Source organism: Phalangium opilio, unplaced genomic scaffold (genome assembly GCF_054372755.1).
Source record: "Phalangium opilio isolate 3A_F unplaced genomic scaffold, DU_Popi_V2 ptg000369l_1, whole genome shotgun sequence".
Taxonomy (NCBI): Eukaryota; Metazoa; Arthropoda; class Arachnida; order Opiliones; family Phalangiidae; genus Phalangium; species Phalangium opilio.
Window position 1 is genome coordinate 520,597 of NW_028324232.1, and position 12,257 is coordinate 532,853.

Sequence of the window (12,257 nt, forward strand, 5' to 3'; positions counted from 1 at the left end):
CTTTAACCAAACGCAATTAGACAAAATATCAGAAAGTGCGCCAATACTTGACGAGAACGCCCTTTCTACAGATAGTGCGCGGAAAAGTGTTGCCAGTTATTTGTGAGTCTACAATGGACTGAAAAACTTGTACTTCTGTTCTAGTCAGATCCTACAGTTCTTAACTGGCAACTCTGTCCCTGAAGCTCATGCGGTTAAAGGTACGAAATGGGGGTGGAAATTTTCCTACCCCTTTAAAGCGCACACTATCTATTATCTCTATTTGCATTTGGTATTGATAAGTCGCGTTCACATTACCCGATTTATTTAAAATAAATTTTATTATCTTGATTTTTCTTATGTTAATTATTGATAATCAATTAAATATCTACTCCTAATCAATTACTCTAGGCCGCGTTAAAAATTAATAAGTGAGGATGACTAATGAAAAGTAAGTTGATGTCTGTCTGTCCGTCTTACCTTCAATCCCCAATCGAATTTTCTTAAGTCCCCTTTCTTTAAGCACTTGTTTGGCAACATCGCGGTTCTCGATGTACTTAAAAAACCTGTACATCGCCGTACTCGAAATTACTGAACAAGACGTGAAAAGTAATCAATTAAAATTAAAACGGGGGCTAATTAATTGACTTGAATAAATTGGACTAAAAATTTTTTGAACTAAAAAATTTATCGACGAAGTGTCTTTCCCCTCGATTTTTTTTTTGGGGGGGGGGGGTCAACTTACTTTGGGAGTATTCTTCCCCCATTTGAGGGGGGTATTCTTCATCCCAATCTACTACGTCATCGTCTAAAAGTACAACTATGTGACATTCACGATCGCCACGCTAAAAATATAAATCACGAAAATTTTGACATCCTTTCAAACTTCTAATTTTTGGATTTTTGGGCACCCTTGGGGGTAGGGGGGGGGAGACTTACTTGAGCCGAAGACACCATTGTAGGCAGTACTAGATCCTCGAGAAATACTTCAAATTGTTGTCTGGCACCTTCGTTTGACAATTCATGAAGTAACCCACCTATGACGTAATTTATTATATAAAATTTAAAAATGTGTTAACCCGTCTTTTAAAAATTGTAATTCGACTTTTAAAATTAGAAATGTTAAATAAAACATTTTAAAATAATAAATCTTAGGAAACATAATTGTGTAAAAAAACATTTTTTTTTGAAGAAAAATATAAGCTTAAATAATTTTAAAATTATAAATCTTAGGAAACATAATTTTGGAATTTTTTTTTTTTTTTTTGAAGAAAAATATTAATTGCATAAATTTTTGGAACAGCAGTCCAAATAGAAAGCAACTCGCACCCCTTCTAAGGTTGCAAACTGGATTAAAAATAAATGTTAGCTCATCATAATATAATTTTTAAAACAAAGTAAGAGATCGAAATTCTCTATTTGAGTTTTGAAATAAATTTTTCGCTTGTGAAGCTCTTTTGGCTTTGCCGTTGTGCGGGTTTAGTACAGAGTAAAGACAGTCTCTTGGGCTCAACGTCACGCCACGCCGAGTGAATATAGGAGGGTATATAGTACCCATCACGGTGGAGAGATAACAGGGCCCGTTTGCTGACACTCTAAGAAGTTACCTCGGGGCTCCCTTTAAAAATCTAGCCGCAGGAATTTTTCTTGGCAAAGACTCGCGACTTGAAAACGCTGACTCGGCGATTGTCAATTACTTAATGAATAAATTTCAACAGACTTATTCGGACAGAAGGTCCACCAACCAACGTCTACCCTCAAATATTCTTAAAGGTTTTGTTCGTATTTAAATCGATTGAGAGTATCGTAAATTTTAATAGCGTCTTGTAGATAAATTGGCTTTAAGACGGTTTCTAAAATTAGTTTTTAAATATAATTTTATGTTTTTAAATGTAATTAAGTTTAATTACGATGTTAATTTTAACCGGATCTTGTAAAGGAGGTTCTGAACTATAGCTAAATAAATTTTCAGCTCATTTGCGCAATTATTTTTAATTTAATGGCAATTAAACCTAAATTAATGTTTTTAAATGTAATTAAATTTAATTACGATGTTAATTTTAACCGGATCTTGTAGAGGAGGTTCTGAACTATGACCAAATAAATTTTCAGCTCATTTGCGTAATTAGTTTTTAATTTAATGGCAATTAAACCTAAATTAATGTTTTTAAATGTAATTAAATTTAATAACGATGTTAATTTTAACTAGATCTTGTAAAGGAGGCTCTGAACTATAACTAAATAAATTTTCAGCTCATTTGCGCAATTAGTTTTAAATTTATAGACAAATAAAAAATATTAAAAAAAATAATAATTATTTTAAACTTACGTAGATTGTGACATTTCACAGTTTGAGCATCAAATGGTATAAGGAGATAATCACAAGCTTCCCTAAGTTCAGGGACAGATACACTAGGAGGACATCGAATAAGGCCAGTTTTATAATAATCCTAAATTAATAATAATAAAAAAAAATAAATTTAATTATCATAATACCCAATTAACAAATATTAATTAAATAATTAAATAATTAAACAAAAATAATTCGGTTACCAAAACTGCCCTGAAAATGGTGGCTGAAATTCCTTCGGCGACTTCGTACTCGCCCCTTTCATTGGGTCGCGTAAAATTATTTTCAAGAGAAGATCCAAACATTCTGAGAAATAAATTAAAATAAAAACAATTAACTTTCAAGTTAATTATCCTTTTCAAATCAGAGACGAAAACAAAATTGTCTTTGCGATTTTGTTTTTTTAAAAAAAATTTCCAAGGAAAAAGTAAAAAGACGTCACATCAGCATTTATTTCTTAAGCTGATAAAAATGCCTCAATTGTTTCGCGTTTAAAAATAAACTTTTTTTTTCTTTTTGTTTTGTATTCATTTCCTAATTAACTTTCTCTTCTTTTTAAAATTGAAAAAAGATTGGCTTTTAAGCTCTCGTATCTTTCTCAATTTTGGTCCGAATTTGACCGTTTTGGTCTCAAATTGAAGCTTACATTATGCTCAATCAATATACTTAACTTACAAAATTTATAAACGTTAATTTAATTAGGTATTTAAGCTTAAAACTAACTTACACCCAATTTTAAAATAATAATGAAGATGGCTTTTAAGCTCTCGTATCTTTCTCAATTTTGGTCCGAATTTGACCGTTTCGGTCTCAAATTGAAGCTTAAATTATGCCCAATCAATATATTTAACTTACAAAATTTATTAACGTTAATTTAAATAGGTATTTAAGCTGAAAACTAACTTATATCCAATTCAAAATTAAAAAAAAGATTGGCTTTTAAGCTCTCGTATCTTTCTCAATTTTGGTCCGAATTTGACCGTTTTAGTCTCAAATTGAAGCTTATATTATGCTCAATCAATATACTTAACTTACAAAATTTATAAACGTTAATTTAAATAGGTATTTAAGCTTAAAACTAACTTATATTCAATTCAAAATTAAAAAAAAAAGATTGGCTTTTAAGCTCTCGTATCTTTCTCAATTCTGGTCCGAATTTGACCGTTTTGGTCTCAAATTGAAGCTTACATTATGCTCAATCAATATACTTAACTTACAAAATTTATAAACGTTAGTTTAATTAGGTATTTGAGCTTAAAACTAACTTATATCCAATTCAAAATAATAATGAAGATGGCTTTTAAGCTCTCGTATCTTTCTAAATTTTGGTCCGAATTTGACCGTTTCGGTCTCAAATTGAAGCTTACATTATGCCCAATCAATATACTCAACTAAAAAAATTTATAAACGTTAATTTAAATAGGTATTTAAGCTTAAAACTAACTTACACCCAATTTTAAAATAATAATCAAGATTGGCTTTTAAAGCTCTCATATCTTTCTCAATTCTGGTCCGAATTTGACCGTTTTGGTCTCAAATTGAAGCTTAAATTATGCTCAATCAACATACTTAACTTACAAAATTTATAAAAGTTAATTTAAATAGATATTTAAGCTTAAAACTAACTTACATCCAATTAAAAATAATAATTGTTATCTTTCAGTTCAATGGTTAACTGTCACAACATCTCCTCCTTAGTAAAAGTTAAATAGTGAATAACCCCTCGTTTAAGACTCAATAAGTGTTAATAAAAATAAATTTCACGGTTCTGCTTTTCAAAGATAAGACCTTTTAATAGCGATTTAAAAAAAAATAAAAATTGTATCTATTTTTCAAAGCCCCCCCAAGTTAAAAATTAACAAAAAAAAAGTGTTATTGAATTTTGGTCTTGGTGTAGAAAAAATATTCGGTCATTATCAAGTTTGCCTGTTAAACTTTTGGTTGGTAGAGTAAGGTAGGGAGGGCTTAACTATCCGAGCCCTTAATTGAAGCTGGTTTTCGATCCCCACAAGTTTCCGTGGCAAGCAGCGCCGACAAACGGTGGTAAATAGCGAAAATTCTCTCCCGAATCAATTAATCAATAGAAAATGAATGACCTTTCTAAGTCATGGAGGAATCCACCAATATTTTGCCAACTCCACTATAACGTTAAGTCTATAATACCCTCTCTCAATAAGTTAGCCGCAACCATGAAGATGCTACCATAAAACCCTACCAAATATTTAATAGGCGTAAGTTAATCCCAAATTTGAAGTAGACATTGCGAATTTTAAATTAGAACTGGATAATGCCAAATTAAAGTTCACATTAAATTAGAACTGGATAGTTGCCAAATTAAAGTTCACATTAAATTAGAACTGGATAGTTGCCAAATTAAAGTTCACATTAAATTAGAACTGGATAGTTGCCAAATTAAAGTTCACATTAAATTAGAACTGGATAGTTGCCAAATTAAAGTTCACATTAAATTAGAACTGGATAGTTGCCAAATTAAAGTTCACATTAAATTAGAACTGGATAGTTGCCAAATTAAAGTTCACATTAAATTAGAACTGGATAGTTTCCAAATTAAAGTTCACATTAAATTAGAACTGGATAGTTTCCAAATTAAAGTTCACATTAAATTAGAACTGGATAATTTCCAAATTAAAGTTCACATTAAATTAGAACTGGGTAATGCCAAATTATAGTTCACATTCTGAATTACAACTGGATAATGCCAAATTAAAGTTCACGTTAAATTATAACTGGATAATTAAAGTTCACATTAAATAATAACTGAAGTTATTTAAAATAAGTCAAAATTAAATACTAAATATTTTCTTTTTTGAAAAAGGTATTAAAATGAAATTATTGGTATGTAAACAATGGGTTACTTATGGTTAGGTAGGTTACTTTTGACGATACAGGGGCCGTAAAAAAGTACGGCAGTAGTGAGAGATGAAACGAGATGGTAATCGGAATCTGTAGGGCATAATTAAAATAGAAAGCTTTGTGGGGGCGTCGATTGTAACATGAGAGAACATGACATCAATTTGCCCGGCGCCCTTTTATTTCTAGAATGTCGTCCCCCGGTTGGACCCCGCCCCCTTTATAACCTTAACCAGTTATCTTTCGCGATTGGTGGTGATGAGAAAAGAAAGCTCCAGTGTTTGCTCCAGTGTCATTCAGGATTCCTTTTTCTCCGACTCTCAATGCAGTTTTTTACCCTAAGACTAAATACAACATGGATTCGATTCATTTCCCTCTTAATTTGAAAAAAGTGCGCGCTGTTAACTGATACGTCACGCGTTGCGTGGTCGCCAATTGGCTAGACTTTCTCGCTTAGGTTTAGGAACTAAAAATGATCGCATCAAATTTGTAAATTATAATAAAATTAACGTATCAGCGTTTAGATGTAAGTTTTTGTTTCGAATCCGTGTTTTTCTTGATCCTAGATGTCGTAAATTTGAGAGAGTGAGGGCCGGGGTTGGGGGGAGTGGGGGAAAAGGTTTGGGGGTTAGGCCTACAACGTCACTTTGGGATATCAAGTTTCATCGATTGTGTGGCGTGAAGGAATCTATAGCTAGCGTGACGGCCTAGAGATACTTTAAGGTGGGGGTCCCCTCGGTGCACGGGCTGTCAAACAGCGCCTCCTAGTGGGAAATAAACGAACTAGAAAGACGAGCGAGCGACTGCTATCTTGTCAATTGCATTATTCCTTCAGGGCCCACCAACAGAAACTCACTTATTCTTTCTATACATCTCCTAAGCCTTTTTTTTATTTTTTTTCTCTTTCTTTCTGATCTCTAGGCCTAGGTTTTATCCGAACTCGCATCCTCCGATTCGAAATGATACGTTAGACGCTTTATAACTTAGATAATATAATTCCCCAACATTTTAATATTAAAAATCCCTCATTATAAAAGGTTTTAGTAAAATGTTTCACGCATCATCGTAATCAGCGTTAAAAATGCTTTAAAATGAGTATAAACACGGTATGGTTTGCATTATAAGTTATACTTCCGGAAGTGACGTAACATTAAGGTACGACTTCTGATTGGTCGGTAAGAAAAAACCGGAAATCTAGTCCCGTGGTACTAACCTTCCCAACATGGTATCAGGATGAGGAGCGAACAAGGCCGGGTCGACGATAAACCTGGTATTTTCGACGACTAAGGTCACTCTGACATCGCTACTAGTAACTTGATGAGCGGCTGTATTCTGCATCTGATTGGCTGGCGTGCCGTCCGAGTTTCCTTGTCCCATGTTAACCGAGTGAATAACAGCACCACCCACGGGACTGGTGGCGCTGTCCGTACTTCCCCCGTGACTGCTCATGCCGCTACTGCTACTGCTACTATGGGTGTCCGCGCAATGGTCCGGTAAATGGTTACGAGCTGGACCCATCAAATGTTGAGGATGATACGATGAGAGGCGAGATCTGAAATTTAATAAACCAAACTCTGCTCAATAAAATTTAACCTAAATAAATTTATTTAATATTACGTAATACAGTTAAAAATAGGTTTCATAGTCTTTTAGCGTCTTAGAAAGCGATTTGGAGTGGTTCTCAATGACTACATACTTATAAACGGAAAAGGCTTAACTCGTAGGTAGCAATTGAAGAAAGAAAGACAAAAGGTTAAAGGTTATCTCTATAGATAAAAAATAAAATCACACGCTTGCACGCGGCAACTTGAGATTTCCAGATATAAAAAGGTCAAAGGGTTAAAAGGATTTAGTTTAGGTCGCCGCCACTACAGGTTAACAATTCAAAAGATTATTCCAATTAGTGGAAGTTTAACTAAGACTATTTATAGCTTGGCTTTTAATTATCTACGTATAGTGTTTGAAATATTAATATAAAATTAATCAGCTTGCCCCTTCTTGTTCGGCTTCGCTTTTCCCCGTCGAACACCGGTGTTTACGGGGTGAAACATTTATACAGGGGCTATGGCAAAATACATGGAGTACATTCCGCCTAAATGGGGTCTTACTTCCAATGTCTATAAAATAAATATTTTAAAATATGTGGTGTTTTTAACATTTAAAAGAAATGGAGCATGCGCAGTTAGATATAAGGGGAGGGGGGGCGGGAACCACAATAACACCCTCAATGTTTTGACAAGCGTGCGTTAAGGGAAAGAAAACCGTGGAAGCGGGGATTATCTATCCAGGTGTAAAAATCAACCAATCGAAAAGGGATTCGTTTCGACAGATGTCTCAATTCTAGAGACGCCAAAAGACGAATTCCCTCAAAACACAGACCACACACACAAGAAAGAACAACTCTCGAAGTTGTCAAATGTGGGTTCAACACCAGCTTAAAATAAAATCATCTTAATATAGAACAGAAAAAAAGTGGGGGTTAACTGTATTTGACCTCAAAGGTCAATTAGAGTCAACCAAAATATAAACACAGTATCGCAACTAGATTAAGCTCATCGAGAGCTTTAAAACGAATACAAACAACCCCTACTTTAAATAAACCTTACATTCGTAAAAAGTTCAAAAGGTCGTAGGTCAAATTTAACTCCTTTGTACTTATTTTAAACTCTAGTAGGCCTGGAAATTCGAATTCAGCTTTGAAATGAATCTAAACAATAAGTTGAAAAGGTCATGGGTTAAATTTAATCTCTATTGTACTTATTTTAAAAGTACCTAACTGCGCCAATGGTCACTACTAGGTGGCGCTTAAAGGCGAGCGAAACTAATTCGTAAAGCCCAGAGCTGAGTTGCATCCAGCTGGATAATTGAGGAAGGAAAAAAGATATAAGATTTAGGCTTAGCTGATGGTACCGAGGGGGGGGGGTAGGTCAGCTAGGCTCTTCTTGGTTCTGATGGTGGGGGAAGGAAGGGGGTGAGCCCCATAGACGCTAAAAACGACTTCCATTACGAGGCTGTTAGGTCCGAGATAAGACGCGCCAGTACAGCGGCCGACCGAGATTTTTCAAGCCCCCCTGACAACAAAAATTTTCCACATTTCAAGCACTTGATTGACTAGACCTATACAAGAAGACCCGTTCGCACTACAACACCCCCCAAAAAAATTTTTTTTTAATTAAAAATAAATTAATAAAAATCGGTTGCTTATTCGCGAAATAACACACACACCGTCATAAGGCGAATATTCGGTACAAGGCGAGTAAGGTAAAGTATGATCCCGAAGGTTTTTTTATTATAGTTTGGAAATCATTCTTATTTGACCAATTTATCCAATAACTCCGGTTCAGGGGTATATTAGACACCTAACACAAGAAACCCCTGATTTATGATCTGCGAATATTACGAAACATTGGAATGGTGCCACATTTTCTCAACCAAAATTCGGCAATCATTCAAAAAGGACCCACCCCCTCCCCCTTTTACCGTAGTTTAAAGAAGTAAATCTGGCCCCCGACCCCATCCTGTTCGATAAACTTTAAACTCTCAGGGGGTTGTGCCCCCCAATAATCAAAGGGATGCCAAAACAAACCTTTAATAATTTCAAATTCTTATAGCATTAACTATTCTTAAAATACAGTTTAGTATCACTTTAAAATAACTCAATGGTTTATACCCAAAATTGAAGTGGATTTCATTTAAAAAATCGCATTTGTCAAATTTTAAAAGCTTGGATAAGAAGTTCATAACATTAATGCTAAAGAAGTATGTAACCGTTGCAGGGTGAAAAATCAATAATATTAAGAAGACTCTGGTCTCGAATAACAAAACCATTCTGTAAATTTACGACTTAAGGGTAAATTCAAGACTGCATGCAAAAATTGTAATTGCAGCATTTGTTGCGGCTCAAATAAAATCAATGTTTTTGGGTAAATTTCTCTCTCTCTCTAGCCGCCGCCTTTGTCGTCGCTGCATAGTTAAATTGACCATAGTGATTTTAGATTGGTACGGGGGATGTCGCCCCGTCGATAAGAGGGTAGACTGACGTCACGCCAAGAAGCTTTGACGTCATTCCCGGGGATCTGAACGGCGGACCGCCTCTTCAATTATTTCTTTCTTTTTTTAAAGGAACCCCCAAAGTTTATATTATACTTGCCGATCAATGTCACCTAAGATTGGTTCAAAGGTTAAACAAGGGGTCGAAAAGGCTTTCATTCTACCGTCAACTCGTATCGGTTTTCTATTATAAAAGGAAACAGCTTTCGAATTTTCCCCCAAAGAGATAGCTCGAGATAGGTTCAAAATTACCTATACGTAGCTACACCTTGACAGAATGTGTTATTTTATGCAAATTTGACGGTTTGAATTTAAAACGAAAACAATTTAAGTCGCAAATACGGATTGGCCGTAAAAAGAGCTTTAAAATGAGACCAATTCCGAGAAAATCGGCTCATAAATAAGGAAGTTTGAAAATTTCAAACTTGAAACTATAGTTTGAATTGCTTATATTATTTCAAGCAAATTGCAAGTTTGAAAAATATTCGGATGTATAGCATAAATGTTATAAAATTTCAGCATTACGTAAATTACCTTAAAATCCTCTGATAATAACAGAAAATTTTATTTTCAAATTTCCAAGTAAAATAATTGCAAGCAGCAAGAGTTGCAAGTTTGAAATTTTCAAAGTTCCTTATTTATGATCGGATTTAGGAGTAATTGGTCTCATTTTAAAGGTCTCATTAAACTCTACTCAAATATGAAACAACATTTCACGAATTCTTTAATGGTGGGGCCCCCAGACCAAATATAGTACATGCACAAACAAATTTAAACAAGGGGCTCTGGCTAAGAGTGGCGCCGTATGTCGTGGTTGGTGGTGGGAGAGTGTAGGGTAGTAGAAAATCTGGGATTATTCGGTAAGGAAATCAGAAAAATTGCGTACTTTTAGGACGAGGTTGCCTTTTGAGGAAATCGGAAATCCGTTTTCTGAGTGCGGTCGACCAAAGATAAGAAGAGCTTCCGTAAAAGCTCCTGCTTAAGTAAGGAACCGCCCAAATACCACCGAAACTGAAGCAACCGAGCGAGCGACCAAAAACCCTAGCCTAACATTTAATATTAAGAGCGACTTAACTAATTAATTTAAGTTAATACGCACGTAAAATTAAACGTGACCCGCGCAAACCAAATCAATCTTAAAACTGAGATAACAGGTCACGTGACGTACTCGATTTTAGTATATTTTTTTAATTCATTAGGCCTAAAGTACCTAATAATTTTTTAAATTAAACTCAATAATTAAGTATAATTAAAAACCAAATTTAAAATTGATATAACCGAGGCCACGTAATTGATATTAAAAGTCGTCTACCACCATAAAATATTTGACCTAATATTAAAATCCACGTTTTAAAAATTAAACATGACGAACAGATTTCGTTGGTTTTAAAAATATACCTAGCAAACAGTTACACTTTTGATCATAAGTTAATAAATAATATAAGTTACCGTTAAGCTTCCTACACGGCACGGAAAGCGAGAGTCACGATTGACACGAATACCACGTGGAGTAATTACTCCAGGGAGCGTATCTACAGGTATAGATTACTAAATTAAACTCGGTGTTTTTATCTTTCTACTTCTACTCCTCCTCATCTCGGGGCGAAAGTAACTACGCTCCAACAATTCCGAGAAGATGACGGAGAAAAAAAATAAAAAAAAACTTCGACCAAGGCTTAGATGAAAAAAAAAATCAAGTAATTGAAAGTCTATTGATCGCTTCTTCGTTCGCTCGTCGCTATTTCGTTTAAGGGTTTTTCTATTTTTGTCCTTCCATGACTCCCTTCCCCCCTCTTCCCAAACCTCACACTCTTCAATGGGGGGGGGGAATCTTCTAACCGGGAGGGGATAAGAAGCCCCCACAAAAGGGGGCGACTCTACGTCAATGAAGTCGTTTACAATTTGGTAATTAAATCCCAAACAAACCCGGACCAATCCTTTTCCTGATTTGCCTTCACTTTCATTGGACCTAGCTTTATATAAAAAAAAAAAAGAACGTACACTCGTTAACCTCTATTATAATGTTCTTCTATATATCAGAATTAACCCCCGGCTTTTCAAGACACTCAAAGACTATAATTGTATAAGACACCCCCTGTATATTTTTGCTCTAGTGTTAGATGCGTGAGTTTTCTTTACGTATTTACGATGTTAATTGCGCTTTTAGGCGTTGACCTTTGAACTATATATATATATATTATTTGACAGGTTTAAAACTTACAAACAATATAGTTCTAAATAAATAAAATAAATAAATAAATAAATAAAGAGATTTAAGTAAAGTTTAAAAGGCCTTGTACGTCTCTTTTCAAAATTTCCTACGAAGTTTAAATAAACAAAAACAAAAACAAATAGTTGCTGAAAATTGATTTAGGGTTAGGACAAGGCCAAACTCTCTCTTAATACAAAAGAAGGCTTCAGGGGGGAAGGGGGGGGGGTTCGTCCAATCAGAATAAATTCACTATCACATACTAGGCAAATTAATTGTCTAGCTGAAAAATCAATTCTATTAATCAAATCAAGTCAACCGCAGTTGTCACTGAAAGATAAGCCCATATACGTCAAATTAAAAACGCCTTAGGGTAGGTTTATCTTTCAGTGCAAAGTAAGTTTGAATTTTAATTCCAATTTTTATACGTGATTTAACATTAAACGAATTCAAGGGTAAATAAATATTAAACGGAGTATGGGGAAAAATAGTCCTAACAGCCTGGTACAGTATTACCACATTTATATCGAACACTAAACCTTAATAAAATTGGAAAAATACCGACCAAAATATCATATGAAAAGCTTAATAAATCATTGTCAAAAAATTGGGCGACAATTTAACTTGAAAGTAAATTCCCATAGGAAACCGGTTTGTGTTATGTTATATCGGTTTCAGCTTAGGTTGACGTTTTGAGGGATTCAAGCGGGCACTTTAACCTGAGAGTTATATCGAGTTTAAAAATATTGAAAGGTTAGTTTAAAACGTATTTCGAGGTTAGATTGACGCGGATGGTTA

General features: G+C 34.5%; 1 protein-coding gene across 1 annotated transcript in view; it reads right to left on the minus strand.

Annotated features, from left to right (window-relative positions):
* Nucleotides 1-12,257, minus strand: part of LOC149597173 (BTB/POZ domain-containing protein 10-like) — a 71,398-nt gene that overhangs the window by 2,700 nt on the left and 56,441 nt on the right. The window contains exons 4-9 of the mRNA XM_089861146.1: nucleotides 6,414-6,752; nucleotides 2,533-2,635; nucleotides 2,309-2,429; nucleotides 919-1,016; nucleotides 725-824; nucleotides 460-570 (exon numbers count right to left, since the gene is read on the minus strand). Coding sequence (XP_089717272.1) covers nucleotides 460-570; nucleotides 725-824; nucleotides 919-1,016; nucleotides 2,309-2,429; nucleotides 2,533-2,635; nucleotides 6,414-6,752 — 872 coding nt within the window. The remainder of the gene's footprint in view (nucleotides 1-459; nucleotides 571-724; nucleotides 825-918; nucleotides 1,017-2,308; nucleotides 2,430-2,532; nucleotides 2,636-6,413; nucleotides 6,753-12,257) is intronic.